This window comes from Hibiscus syriacus, unplaced genomic scaffold (assembly GCF_006381635.1).
Source record: "Hibiscus syriacus cultivar Baekdansim isolate YM2019G1 unplaced genomic scaffold, ASM638163v2 tig00110556_pilon, whole genome shotgun sequence".
Lineage (NCBI taxonomy): Eukaryota > Viridiplantae > Streptophyta > Magnoliopsida > Malvales > Malvaceae > Hibiscus > Hibiscus syriacus.
The window spans coordinates 5348169-5360228 of record NW_024062779.1 but is presented as its reverse complement, the minus strand read 5'-3'; the positions used below and the strand labels follow the sequence as shown (position 1 = coordinate 5360228).

Below are 12060 nucleotides of genomic sequence, written 5' to 3'. Positions count from 1 at the left end.
GGTAAACTATGCCGATAATCCCTTATTTTTTTGCTATGACTGACTTTGGTCACCGAAAAGTTTTTAAGGAAAATGGTATCTAACGTTATAAATTCGTTCGATTTTAGTTCCTAACGTTATAGATCCATCTAATTTAAGTCCCTCCGTTGTTACCTTCCGTTAACCCATTAATGAAATTATTATGTGGCAATTAAAAAATAATAAAAAAATCATGTGGTCCCACCAATTCTTTTTCTTCTTCTCTTATTCTTCCCCCATTAACCAACCAACCACCCACCGTCTCCTTCCAATGTTAAAACCCCCATGTCGCAGCTCTAGTTCTTGGTCATTCTCCGACGAAAATTGCTATACCTTTTCCGGTCAAAACGTCTCTAATGGTGGTGTAGGCCAGTGAAGGATTGTGATGAGTCCGACAATAGGTTCCTCGAAAAGAAAAGAGTATATTTTTTATCTTCATTGCTTAACCACCACCACCCATCGTGATGATTATTACCAGTAGTGCATTTTCGACCATCAAAACCAAGGGCTAAACCTGAACCCGAAAAAAATAAAAGGAAGACATCTAACGTTTGTGTTTTGGACAACTACAACTTTGGTTCCGATAGTACTCGGAGATAAATGTTGTACGTTCCAATGAATATGATAATCTTATCACTTTTTCGATTCAAAACCTTCAATTTTCTGACACGAATAAGCCGGTAGCTTTTATCTTGTCAGAGAGTAAAGAGCAACTTATCTACAACGTGTTGGGTTGTTTGCAAGGGTCGTGGGAGATTAGAGTGTGGTGCGGTGACCATAGCTACAAAGGTACTTCGTGGGGTGGCTAGCGACAAAGCTCCATTTGTTATTATAGCAGCGTGCTTTGGTGGATATGGTGACAAAGACGGCATGGGTAGAAGGCTTTAAGCTCAAGAAGAAGAAGAAAAAAAAGAAAAATAGATTTTTTAAGTGCCACGTAAGAATTCTATTAAGGGGTTAAGTTAATAACAAAGGACTTAAATTGAACGAATTTATAACGTTCGATATCATTCTCCCTTAATTTTTTTGGCGACCAAAGTCGATCATAGAGAAAACATAGGAGACTATCTGCATAGTTTACCCAAAAATAAATGATCATATTATACATTTTTTTAGATGTATAGATTATTTTTTGGTTAATTTAGATATATAATGTTATAAACGATGTCATTTTATGTGTTTTATTCGTAACGGTTATTAAATTTTAGTTAAGTGACTTGTGTCGTTTTTTTAACCATTGTACCAATATATATATATATATATATATATATATATATATATATATATATATATATTTCTTATAAGTTTTAATAATTATCATTGATTCTTTAGTATTTTTAATGGATTTTTTTAAATACTAAAAGTAGAAAAAACTAATTTAGAAACAAACTTTAATCTCTATACTGTTCTAAATTGCAGTTAGCGATGAATAAAGAGTAGATTTCCACCAACGGTGTGGAAAAGATTTGAACTCCAAACGATAACGGTTGTCATTTTTGTCAAGCCAATAACAATCATATATGAGAGAACAAAAATGAAAACTTAATCAATCCGACTAAATGTAGTTACTTACATTAGTTTATGTTTTTAAGTTAAATATATTAACTTTAAAGATTACCAACGCCTTAACTAATGCTTTTTAATAAAGAAATATTTCTTTTCATTTTCCTAATATATATTTTTCTTCTATTTTTATTTGGTTAAATCCACGAGATAATGTGCTGAGAAATTTTATTTCACGAGACAATGCTCTCGCTAGATTAATTGTTGAGATAGGGCGAATGCTACAATCCCCACGTAGGTCGCCATGCACTCCCAACGACCTGTATAGGTCGCCATGCACTCCCACCGTGACAGGTCGCCATGCATGCCATTAGCATTAGCATGGGTGCTGAATAGAATATGCCACATATGAGTTATCTGAAATCTAAAGCCTGCAATTAATATGTATATTTTGGAAATAGTAAGAGTGGGGTAGGTGTAATTGGGAGAGATTTTGGTTTTTTTGATGCAGGTGGACACTTGAGAATGGTTGGAATCCTACGATCCAACTAGTTGAAGTCATGTACCTATCATCGTTATTGCAGACAAATGTTAATGATAACTGACACAAAGTCTTAAACAAACCTAGGACCCATGCCAAATACACCCACCCCCACTCTTACTATTTCCATAATATACATATTAATTACAAGCTTTAGATTTCAGGTAGTTTATATGTGCATATTCTATTCAGCATCCATGCTAATGTTAATGGCATGCATGGCGACCTATACATGTCGTTGGGAGTACATGACGACCTACGTGAGGATTGTAGCATTCGCCTTATCTCAACTCAACAATTAATCTGACGAGAATATTATCTCGTAAAATAAAATTTTCTAACACATTATCCCGTGGACTTAGCCATTTTTATTCTATTTTCGTTCAAGTTTTCATCAGCCTGACAACTTTTGCCGTATAGTCTGGTTTAGTCAATTAGCTTCCTCATCTGATCAATTTGTCTTAACCTTTTACCTTCAACTTTTAGTGATCATAAAAGAAAATTTTTCAGTTGACCTTTTTCAACCCAAAAGAGAATGCACGAGAGGGAAATAGGAACGGTTTTATGCTAACGTTTCCCCTTTTAATTTATACAAATAGCTGTTCTGCCAAACGGAAGACGAATAAAAAAAAGGACATGGTTTTGATCAGAACAACCGTTTCCCGGCACTTGCAGTCGAACACGTTCCCAGTGTCGATCCCCGTCAATAAACCCAAAACCGGTGTTAATTCAAAAACCCGCTTTCATTCAATTGCCAGAACAGGTTTTTCTTCCCTTTTAATCTAATTCTCGTTTTCTCTTCGGGTATATTTGAAAAATCTTATATTAAGAAAGTTGATGATATGGGTAATGCAAACGGAAGAGAAGACGGAGCCAACGGCGGTGTCGACGACCTATCGGGAAGATCCAATGGCGGCGAGCCTGTAGTTCGTGGAGCCGCTGCAGTTGGAGTTCGCGTGCCATCGTCTGATTCAGTGGTGAATACGCCGCCGCAGAGTCCTCGCTGGTCTCGGTCTCCTCTTTTGTTCGTTCCTCAGGTTCGCATCTTCAAATTTTTAATGATCTTTGCAGGACTTTGAACTTATTCTATTTTTAGTAATTGAAATTAGTCAAATGCTTGTAAGTAAAATAAATATATTTGAATTAGCAAGATCTGAGCTTTCGTTGTAAAAGTAGAAATAACCATCTGAAGAACAGATTAGAAGTTGTGAATAGTTTCATGGAATGAAACATGGAAGATAAGAGCTTGAGCGTGTATTTTGGTAATTATTTGGGCAATTCTGCAAAAATTGGTCGATGAGGGTGTTAATATTTTTTAAAAAAGCAGTTAGTCTTGCTTTTTGAGAAATTGTTAAAAGCTTGAAACGAAAAGTGTCTTCTACGTTAAAATGGTTGATTAGAAGCTAATACGTACGAAGGATCCTTTTAGTATGTCATGCTTTGATTTGGTTCGGTTCATTGTTTTTTTTAACTTGTTTTAGAAAGTTAGAGCTGTTTGTTTGCCTCTTAATGGAATCATTCAGATCTGAATGCTGAACCGTTCAACATTCAGCGCGTTTGTTCCGCACCTCTGAATGATTCAGTGCTGACTGATTCAGCAAAACAGTACTGAATGATTCAGCACAGAAGTATATTCTGAATGATTCAGAGCCATTTTCAAACAACATATCACATTCAGAGCTAATTCATACAGAGCCTCTGAATCATTCAGCATTTGAATCATTCAACGCTTAATCATTCTGAAGTAAACAAACAGCCCCTAATCTTTTTGCTTATATTGTAACGCCTTTGAGGGTTACTAAATCTTTAATATCATATTTTGAGCTGATGATTGGTTCGAACTAAACTATACGCATAAATGACACATGATGAGGAGGAATAGTGTTTGATAAGACTAACCAATGCTGATATCCCTGAAGTAATCAACGTTTGGAAACATGGAACAGAATCTTCTTTACTGTTGGAATCTCCAATCTCATTGGCGTTTACATTGGTTTTTGTCCATGAGAATTGTTTCCCTTTTACATGTTTGTTTTTTAATTCCTTTTTAGATTCTTGGGGAGCTTTAGACACTTAAAATTTTTAGGGGTGATATTCGCATTGCTTGCGAGTAACTTGATTGTGTAAATTGTTATTTCAATTACTTTCTTTTGATTTGTTAGTTTCCTTTCCCAGTCAGATAGTCATTTTTATTTCTTAAAAATTATTTGGGGCCAGGGCATATTTTATTTACATGTATTCATCATTTTATGCTGTGGTCTGTTATTTGGATTGCCAAGTTAGGAGAGGGAGAAGTGTGCTGATGGTTTATCTATTTAGTAGAGAGTTTTGTCCATCTGAGTAGTGGCATTTCAACTGATTGGTTGGTTGTTTTTGGTGCATTTTCAGGTTCCTGTAGCTCCCTTACCAACTTCCAAGGACTGATGGTCATTCCTTTTTCAACCAAGCTTGGCGACATGGTTCTCCTGGGATTCCCAATAGTCTGTCCGAGAAAGGAATCCCTGTCATTATTACTTGGAATTATGGTGGTAATGATGTGGCCGTGGAAGGTTCTTGGGACAATTGGAGATCAAGGTAGGTCTATAGTTCCAGATCACATTTTCATGCATAAGAGATCTGCTGTTCCTCACTTAGTCGAAAAGCGAACAATGGGCATCATATAATAGAGTATATTGTTATTCTTTTGCAGGAAGGCACTACAGAGATCAGGTAGTGACCTCTCAATTCTTTTGGTCCTTCCATCTGGCATATACCATTACAAGTATATTGTCGATGGTGAATGGAAATATACACCCAACCTGCCTTTTGTATCTGATGAAATGGGCCACGTTTTTAATCTTCTTGATGTACATGTATGTATCTTCTTATATGTACTCCTGCTCACTTTTGAATCATGTACGTTTGTTTTACCTCATTTAATGGTGCTTTTCGGGTTGCATAGCATGAATGTTTGGCATTCAAAACTGGCATTTACAAATTTAACAGTTGTTATTGCTTAAAAACTAAAAAGAGAGGTTTAAGGTATATACTGTTTTGAGCACACAGGACTAATAACAAAGATGTGTGCTACATAGGTTCTCTCTTGATTTTATCACTTCACTCTCTTTTCTTATCTATAAAGGAGATCTCGGTAATTCTTGTCAAGCCTCTTTGCTTTCGTATTTTTAATGACTTTCACTATTCCTTGCAGGACTATGTACCTGAAAATCTAGATAGTGTAACCGAATTCGAGGCTCCGGCATCTCCAAATTCCAGTTATGGTCAAGCATTTCCAACTGAAGAAGATTTTGCGAAAGAGCCTGCTGTAGTTCCATCCCAGCTGCATTTAACTGTCCTTGATACAGATGATCAAGATGGAGCATCTTCCTCGAAGCCTCAACATGTTGTACTTAACCACCTTTTCATACAGAAAGGATGGGCATCGCAGTCTGTTGTTGCCCTTGGATTGACCCATAGATTGAAGTCCAAATACGTGACTGTTGTACTCTACAAGCCACTCAAAAGGTAAAACCTACATTTCCCCATGCTCGACTCTGTAAAGAAACCAAAGTAACTTCCACATTTGTTGCTGAAGGTACCTTGTTTTATAGATCGTGCTTCGATACTTTCAACGTAAACACCATGAACTCTTTGTAAATTTGTGCTCCAACAGTCGTTTACCTCAAACGTTTGCATATCGAAAAATTTGTTGCCCTTGGATTGACCCATAGATTGAAGTCCAAATACGTGACTGTTGTACTCTACAAGCCACTCAAAAGGTAAAGCCTACATTTCCCCATGCTCGACTCTGTAAAGAAGCCAAAGTAACTTCCACATTTGTTGGTGAAGGGATGAGTAGGAGACAATAGTGACGGGACACTTTCAAACTAAAGGCATGCAATTGGCTTGGGATTTGGGTCTACGTCGGATAACAGTGGAATCGGATTGCAAAGAGGCCATTTTGGTTCTTCAGACTCGGGTAGGATCTGGGGTAGGTTCCTCGATGGTCCATCATATCCAAGAACTTGTGAAGCGTTCGTGGGAGGTTCGTTTTGTTTTTGCTCCAAGAGAATATAACCGAGTGGCGGACTGCATGACAAATTTGGCGTGGAAATGGCCCTTTGGGTTTCATGTTTATCAAAGCCCACCCGTGGACGTAGGAGTTAGCAGCTATGTAAATCCTGTTTTGTTTCCTGCCTTTCCATTCAAAAAAGAAAAAAAGAAAAAAAATCTCTTTTATATTTACATATGACCCTTTTTTACTAGAATTTTTTTATATATAGAAGTTTTAGATTAAGAAAAAAATTTTAGTGAGGGGTGCATGAGTCCAATAAGCTAGCAAATTGCATTAATTATAAACGTTCCAAGTTTCCAATGAATGGACATAATTCATAGGCAACAAGTAGGGGCGTTCGATGGAGTCGAGTAAAAAATTTCGAGTTATTCGAGTTGATGAGTAATATTTTATAACTTGAAGTTAACTTGAAATTTTTTTGAGTCGAGTTGATTTTTCGAGTTTTTGTTTAAATTTAATTGCAAATATTTATAATATTATTCGATTCCAATTTAAATGACTTTCTATAACCATATATACAAAACAAATTTATTTTTTTTTATTTTTTTTCATATGTGATATATATATATATATAAAGTCTAAGGACTCGACTCAAACTTGAAAATAAATCCACTAATTACTAAAAGTTTCGAGTTATTCGAGTTGCATTTTATAACTAGATTTGAACTTGAAATTTTTTCGAGTCAAGTTTTTTTGAGTTGAGTCGAGTCGAAAAATTTGATTTTTCGAGTTGAGTCTAGTTCTGCTGCCCTAGCAACAAATTTCTATTTCTAGATATATGTATGGTATATGAGAATTTCCTTATACATGGCACAAATGAAAATTCTCACGCCAAACAAAGAAGTGATGCTTAAGGAGAGATTCGAGACATAAAAACACCTTTAAAACCCAAGCTCCATACGCAACTTTTACTCGAACACACTGATGAAGTCTTTTATACATAAACAAGTCTTTGACTGAACAAAGAACTGAAAAAAGATGGGGTTTTGTCCATAAGCACATTAGGTTTAAGAAATTAGACAATAGTAGATGAAGTGAAAAGTGTGTTAATTTGTTGATATTATTGTGATGGGAGAGAAAGAGAAAGAATGTCAGTAAGAAATCCATTGTATAGCTAGCCCACCATCTTTTTTTTCCCCTTTTTTTTGTGTGCCTTACATGAGAAACATTGTTCTCAACTCTTAAATTACTGAACTTGTTCATTCCCCACACTTTTAATATAAACAAACAACCCTACAACAACTCCCTTTCTTATCTTCATCCCTTTCCTTTGTTTATGATGAAAAAAATGATGAATCAAGAGAAACATGTGACTGAGGAGCATGATCTTGGAGGTGGTCCAAACAAAGGAACATTTTCAGTTCAACAGGACTTTGTTTTAAGTTTTCATTTCTATCTTCTTTGTTGGGGGTTTTTTTTTTTGGATCGAGTAGGACTGCTATTGTGGAGAATTTCCATGTTTTTTAATGCCTACCAAATGGTTGTTTTTGAACAAAAAGGCCATCTTTTTTGGCGCTATGCATGGCTTCTGACAACTTTGAATGTTTTGCGTGAAGCTTTGGCTGTTTCCCTATTCCTGCTGAGCTCTGGTTAATCTTATTCAGTCGAATTTTATATAAAAAAAAAAAGAAGTAAGCTCAGAACCTGCTGCATTCCTTTACTATGAGAATCCATAGCTGGAAATGTGGTATTGCTATGAATGAACGTGTCTAATTCACCTATGATGCAGATCATGCATGTCTACTTGATGTAAGAATACTATTTAATCAGTTAAATGTTTAAAAAAGAATACTTGTACCGCTGAATTTGAAATCGCACCACTAATCCGAGAAAAGCAGTTAAACGTGAGCTGAATCACCCTGCCCTGTCCTCTCTTGGGACATTCGCCAAGGGCAGTTCATCTCTTGGGACACTTGGAAGAAAAGTGGTCTGCTCGTCTTAGTTGCCAACTGCCGAGGCCAATTCATCTCTGTATATTTTTCCAGCATACTGATAAATTTTTGTTAACGTTTGCATTTCAGGTTGAAGATTCAACAGGAAAAACTGAAGATACAACTCATTCTCGTCATCGGAGATGAAGCAATCTCTCCCTAGAGGTACCCTCGAAAACTTTCCAAGACTCCTCTCAAGAGTCGGTCATAATAACGATGCCGACAGCACCGAGTCCTACTCCCAGGAGAGTGAACTTCCTCTTGACACTAAGTCCATCAGATGCAAGAACTAGTGGACCCCCAGATCCCTCCTCATCTAGAGCCAAATCTTCCTTGGAAAGTCTCTTACCAAAACTAGGATTCAAGCAGAGAAATGTTAATTTAGACGTTGAAAAGGCTGCAGCCATTGCTCTAGCATCATCTTCTACTTTACAAACAGTGAAGCCCTCCATCTCAAGGACATTGTCACTTTCAAAGATATTTACTTTAAGGATAAAAAGGATGTCTTCGTTGCCTGTAACTCATATTGCTAATTCGAACCCGGAACCTACGAGCAGTGGAAGCTTTGGTGGCTCTGCATATTCTAATGTAAGTTTTGTGATATTTCATTGCCTATTTGGGCTCTCAGTTCTCACTTTAATGCATAAGGCACGGTATATAATTGCTAGATGAGGAACATGGTATAAGTGATAGCCTTAATGTTAAATGAAGAGCATTTGAAACTGTGTTATTGTGAAGTAGAAGTTACGGAAGTTAGTCAATTCCGTGCAAGTATTTTGAGTGCATGCTGTTTGATGTTTTTAGTTCCTTTGCAGAAAAAAGGAAACGTGTTGCAGCTATCTCGTTCATTTTCTGTTCCCGTAGACGACAAAGAAGGAAAGTTGAGGAGAATGGATTTATTTTTCCGAGTGATACCCTCGAATCCACGAGTTAAGGAAGGAGAAATAAGTTCAAATGCTTCTATGGTACCTGATGCTGGTATTCCATTGTCTTTATCTATATTTTTATGTGTATGTTCAACTTTGAAAGTTGTTGCAAGGCATACGAGCGTGTTAGCATTTGTAACTTTGTTGCCAATAAATGTGAACCCTTTGTTTCCCGAAAGTCCTTGTGGTTTCGAAGATGCCATTGGGATCGGAAATGGAGTCTTAGACCATTAGACCTTGACACTGGTGGGATCTATTAACTATCATTACAAGCCAGGGTCTCTTATTGAGAGATTATTGTTCAGATAACAATGACCCTGATGGCGAGGACATACCTGAAGAAGATGCTGTGTGTAGGATTTGTCTGGCTGAACTGCACTAAGGAGGTGAAACACTGAAGATGGAATGCAGCTGCAAAGGCGAGCTAGCTTTGGCGCACAAAGACTGCGCCGTGAAATGGTTCAGCGTCAGAGGCAACAAGACACGTGATGTGTGCAAGCAAGAGGTTCAGAACCTACCTGTCACACTTTTACGAATCGGAACAAGTAGAGGCTTTCAGGCTGATGCACCCGGCAATAGGTAACAAACTGTTTGTTAATGGATGGAATTATATACCTATGATTGCTGAAACTTCTAGGATACCAATAAAAATATAATTGCTGAACTTTAGTTTGATGTTTGCAGGATTTGGCAGGAGATCCCTGTTCTTGTTATCGTCAGCATGCTTGCATACTTTTGTTTTCTTGAGCAACTTCTGGTAGGAAGCAGTTTCTTTTTCGGATTTGCCCTGTTTTAAACTTCATATCCTTCACACACCCACACATATATATATTTTACCTGCAGGTTGGAAAAATGGGTACTGGAGCTATTGCCATATCTCTTCCATTTTCATGTTTGCTAGGCCTCCTTTCATCCATGACATCATCAACAATGGGTAGGTTCTGGAACATCCTTCGGTTCGTTTATATATTGTTCTTTTTTCAATACTTCAGTGTCATGTTCCATACGAAATAGGAACATGGTCAGCAGAAACCAGCTTAAATTTTATAGTTACAAGCACCATTTCGGTTTCACCTTTGTCCGTTTTAGTTAGAAGCCGGTCCAACTCTAGTTTCATGCATATGCATGCTTGAATATGTAGCAGGCACTTGCAGTGGATAGAGAGAAACCATAGTTGATTAGCCTGGGAAATGCTGTCACTACTGTGAGATTTTATAGGAAATTCCTGCTAAATTATTCTCTATAACTTGATTTAAACCTCTGCATCTTTTGTATTCAGTGCAGCGGAGATTTGTCTGGGTTTACCCTTTGGTTCAATTTTCGTTGGTGGTTGTCTTTGCTCATATATTTTATTCTTTGCTGAGTAGCACCAAGTTCCTTGGATGTTTGCAAGTACAGAGTTGACTCATATCCATCCACTTTTGATGTTTGTTGCCTGCAGGTGAAAGTACAGGCAATTCTGTCAATTCTCCTGGCAACATTTTCTGGATTCGGTGTTGCGATGAATGAGACTTGTTTCGTTGTTGAGATCCTCCGGTGGAGAATAAGAGGGCTGGCTTGATCACAGCAGCAACATGGTCTGCAAACGATGACTCAACCACAGGTCCAATCCCCTAGAGCTGTTAATTCACCTCAGTCTCAAAGAGGTCCTATTGTAAATCAGCAAAATGATGGAACTTCAACGGGGAGCTGAATCGGTCACCTACTTGAAACCCGGAAATGGAGGCTTTAGCACTATATTATGTTATGTACACAATCGCTGCTTCAGTAACGCAAATCAAATAGTCTGCCTTACATGAAAAAGATCGGTTCAGAGACCGGAAATAAACTTACACCGCGAGTTTATGTCGATCCTCGAGGTTGATCTCCGGATAGACTTTCATGAATTAGGTTATAGTGTGCTTGCAGAAAGGTATGTAATGAATGCATGCGTGCAATTTTACACTGTTTTGTTATGCAGGTTCTTTTTCAAAGGCTATGAAATGCACCGTTAAGAGCTCATCTTAAATCAACAAAATAATGAAGAACCAAGAAATCATAAGTTAATAATATCTGAAAATTTTGCAATGTTTAAGTAATATGCTTCTTCCTTACATTATAAGAAATATACATGATGTATAAACTCATGATTGAAGTATTAAAATTTAAAATTACATATTTAAACTATAAATGTGAATGTTACAATTCATAGACGCGAGTCATAGATTGTCATCTCCTAAGTAATTGATTGTTAAACTAAAACTAATATTCTAAAATGCTAAGATGGAATTTCTATATACTGATGAGTTGATATTGAAGAAAAGATGATCCAACGAAATTAATGCTCATGCATAGGATTTGTTGAATTTCTGCTAGTTAGTCGCTCCTATTTCCATTGGTGTCTATGTTTGGTAATCGAGTCACCCAGTCACGTTATAAGCACGTGGAGCTTGTCAGGCAAGAATAACTCGAAAAATAGCTTACACTCAACTCCATAACTGCGATTTGCACTTCAAAAGATTTGAAGTTACAAGTAGGCGTGTGCAAAAACACCCTGTACGATAAATTTGATCTAAAAATTCAGATATTTGATCTGTTTTTTTTGGATAATTTAGATCGGACGCCTAAAAAAATTTAGATACAAGTTGAATAAATTTTAATTTTAGATTATCTGAAAATCCGAACAAAATCAGGCCCTTAAATTTTAGATACTATTTAGCCTAATAAATAAGTAACTTACTAACCTATCATAGTTTTAACCCAATAAAAAATAGGATATTTATTTAATTATTGTGTTTGAGTAATTAAATTTATAAAATATAGTAGAAGTATCTAATAAGTTATATTGAATCACAAAATTTTAATTTTAATTTTTTTTTCAAATTAAATTTTAAATTCAGATTCGAATATTTGGATATCCGATCCGTGAATTCAGATATTTGAAAATTCAGATATCCGATTTTTTCGGATTAGATATAGATCACTATTTTAGATATTCGAAATTTTCAGATATTCGAAATTTTGAATTAGATTGAATTTGATATTCGAAATTACACATCCCTAATTACGAGCTGCATCTTTTTGGTACTCTTGTTCGGTTATATATTT

The 12060-nt window shown here is 36.4% G+C and overlaps 2 protein-coding genes and 2 pseudogenes across 2 annotated transcripts; 3 read left to right on the top strand and 1 right to left on the bottom strand.

The window, feature by feature from the left end:
• Window positions 1-2670: 2670 nt before the first annotated feature.
• On the top strand, window positions 2671-5670 carry LOC120131723 (SNF1-related protein kinase regulatory subunit beta-1-like). The gene is made up of 4 exons (XM_039148650.1): window positions 2671-3099; window positions 4461-4636; window positions 4752-4914; window positions 5253-5670. Exons 1-4 carry the CDS (start codon window positions 2905-2907, stop codon window positions 5568-5570), a joined length of 852 nt encoding a protein of 283 aa, XP_039004581.1. The 5' UTR covers window positions 2671-2904; the 3' UTR covers window positions 5571-5670.
• A 266-nt stretch (window positions 5671-5936) lies between these two features.
• On the top strand, window positions 5937-8194 carry LOC120131544. Its single transcript, XM_039148515.1, has 2 exons — window positions 5937-6215; window positions 8138-8194. The coding sequence occupies exons 1-2, from the start codon at window positions 5937-5939 to the stop codon at window positions 8192-8194; spliced, it is 336 nt and encodes a 111-aa protein (XP_039004446.1).
• Window positions 8195-8263: 69 nt separating this feature from the next.
• LOC120131543 lies at window positions 8264-10715 on the top strand (annotated as a pseudogene).
• The window catches only part of LOC120131721, a 27268-nt pseudogene continuing 24967 nt past the window's right edge, over window positions 9760-12060 (bottom strand).

Coding starts and splice junctions, on each gene's coding strand:
- LOC120131723 (XM_039148650.1), top strand. CDS start 2,905: ATGGGTAATGCAAACGGAAGAGAAGACGGAGCCAACGGCGGTGTCGAC. Junction 4,637..4,751: donor TGGGACAATTGGAGATCAAG/GTAGGTCTATAG, acceptor ATTCTTTTGCAG/GAAGGCACTACAGAGATCAG. Junction 4,915..5,252: donor TTAATCTTCTTGATGTACAT/GTATGTATCTTC, acceptor TATTCCTTGCAG/GACTATGTACCTGAAAATCT.
- LOC120131544 (XM_039148515.1), top strand. CDS start 5,937: ATGCAATTGGCTTGGGATTTGGGTCTACGTCGGATAACAGTGGAATCG. Junction 6,216..8,137: donor ACGTAGGAGTTAGCAGCTAT/GTAAATCCTGTT, acceptor TTTGCATTTCAG/GTTGAAGATTCAACAGGAAA.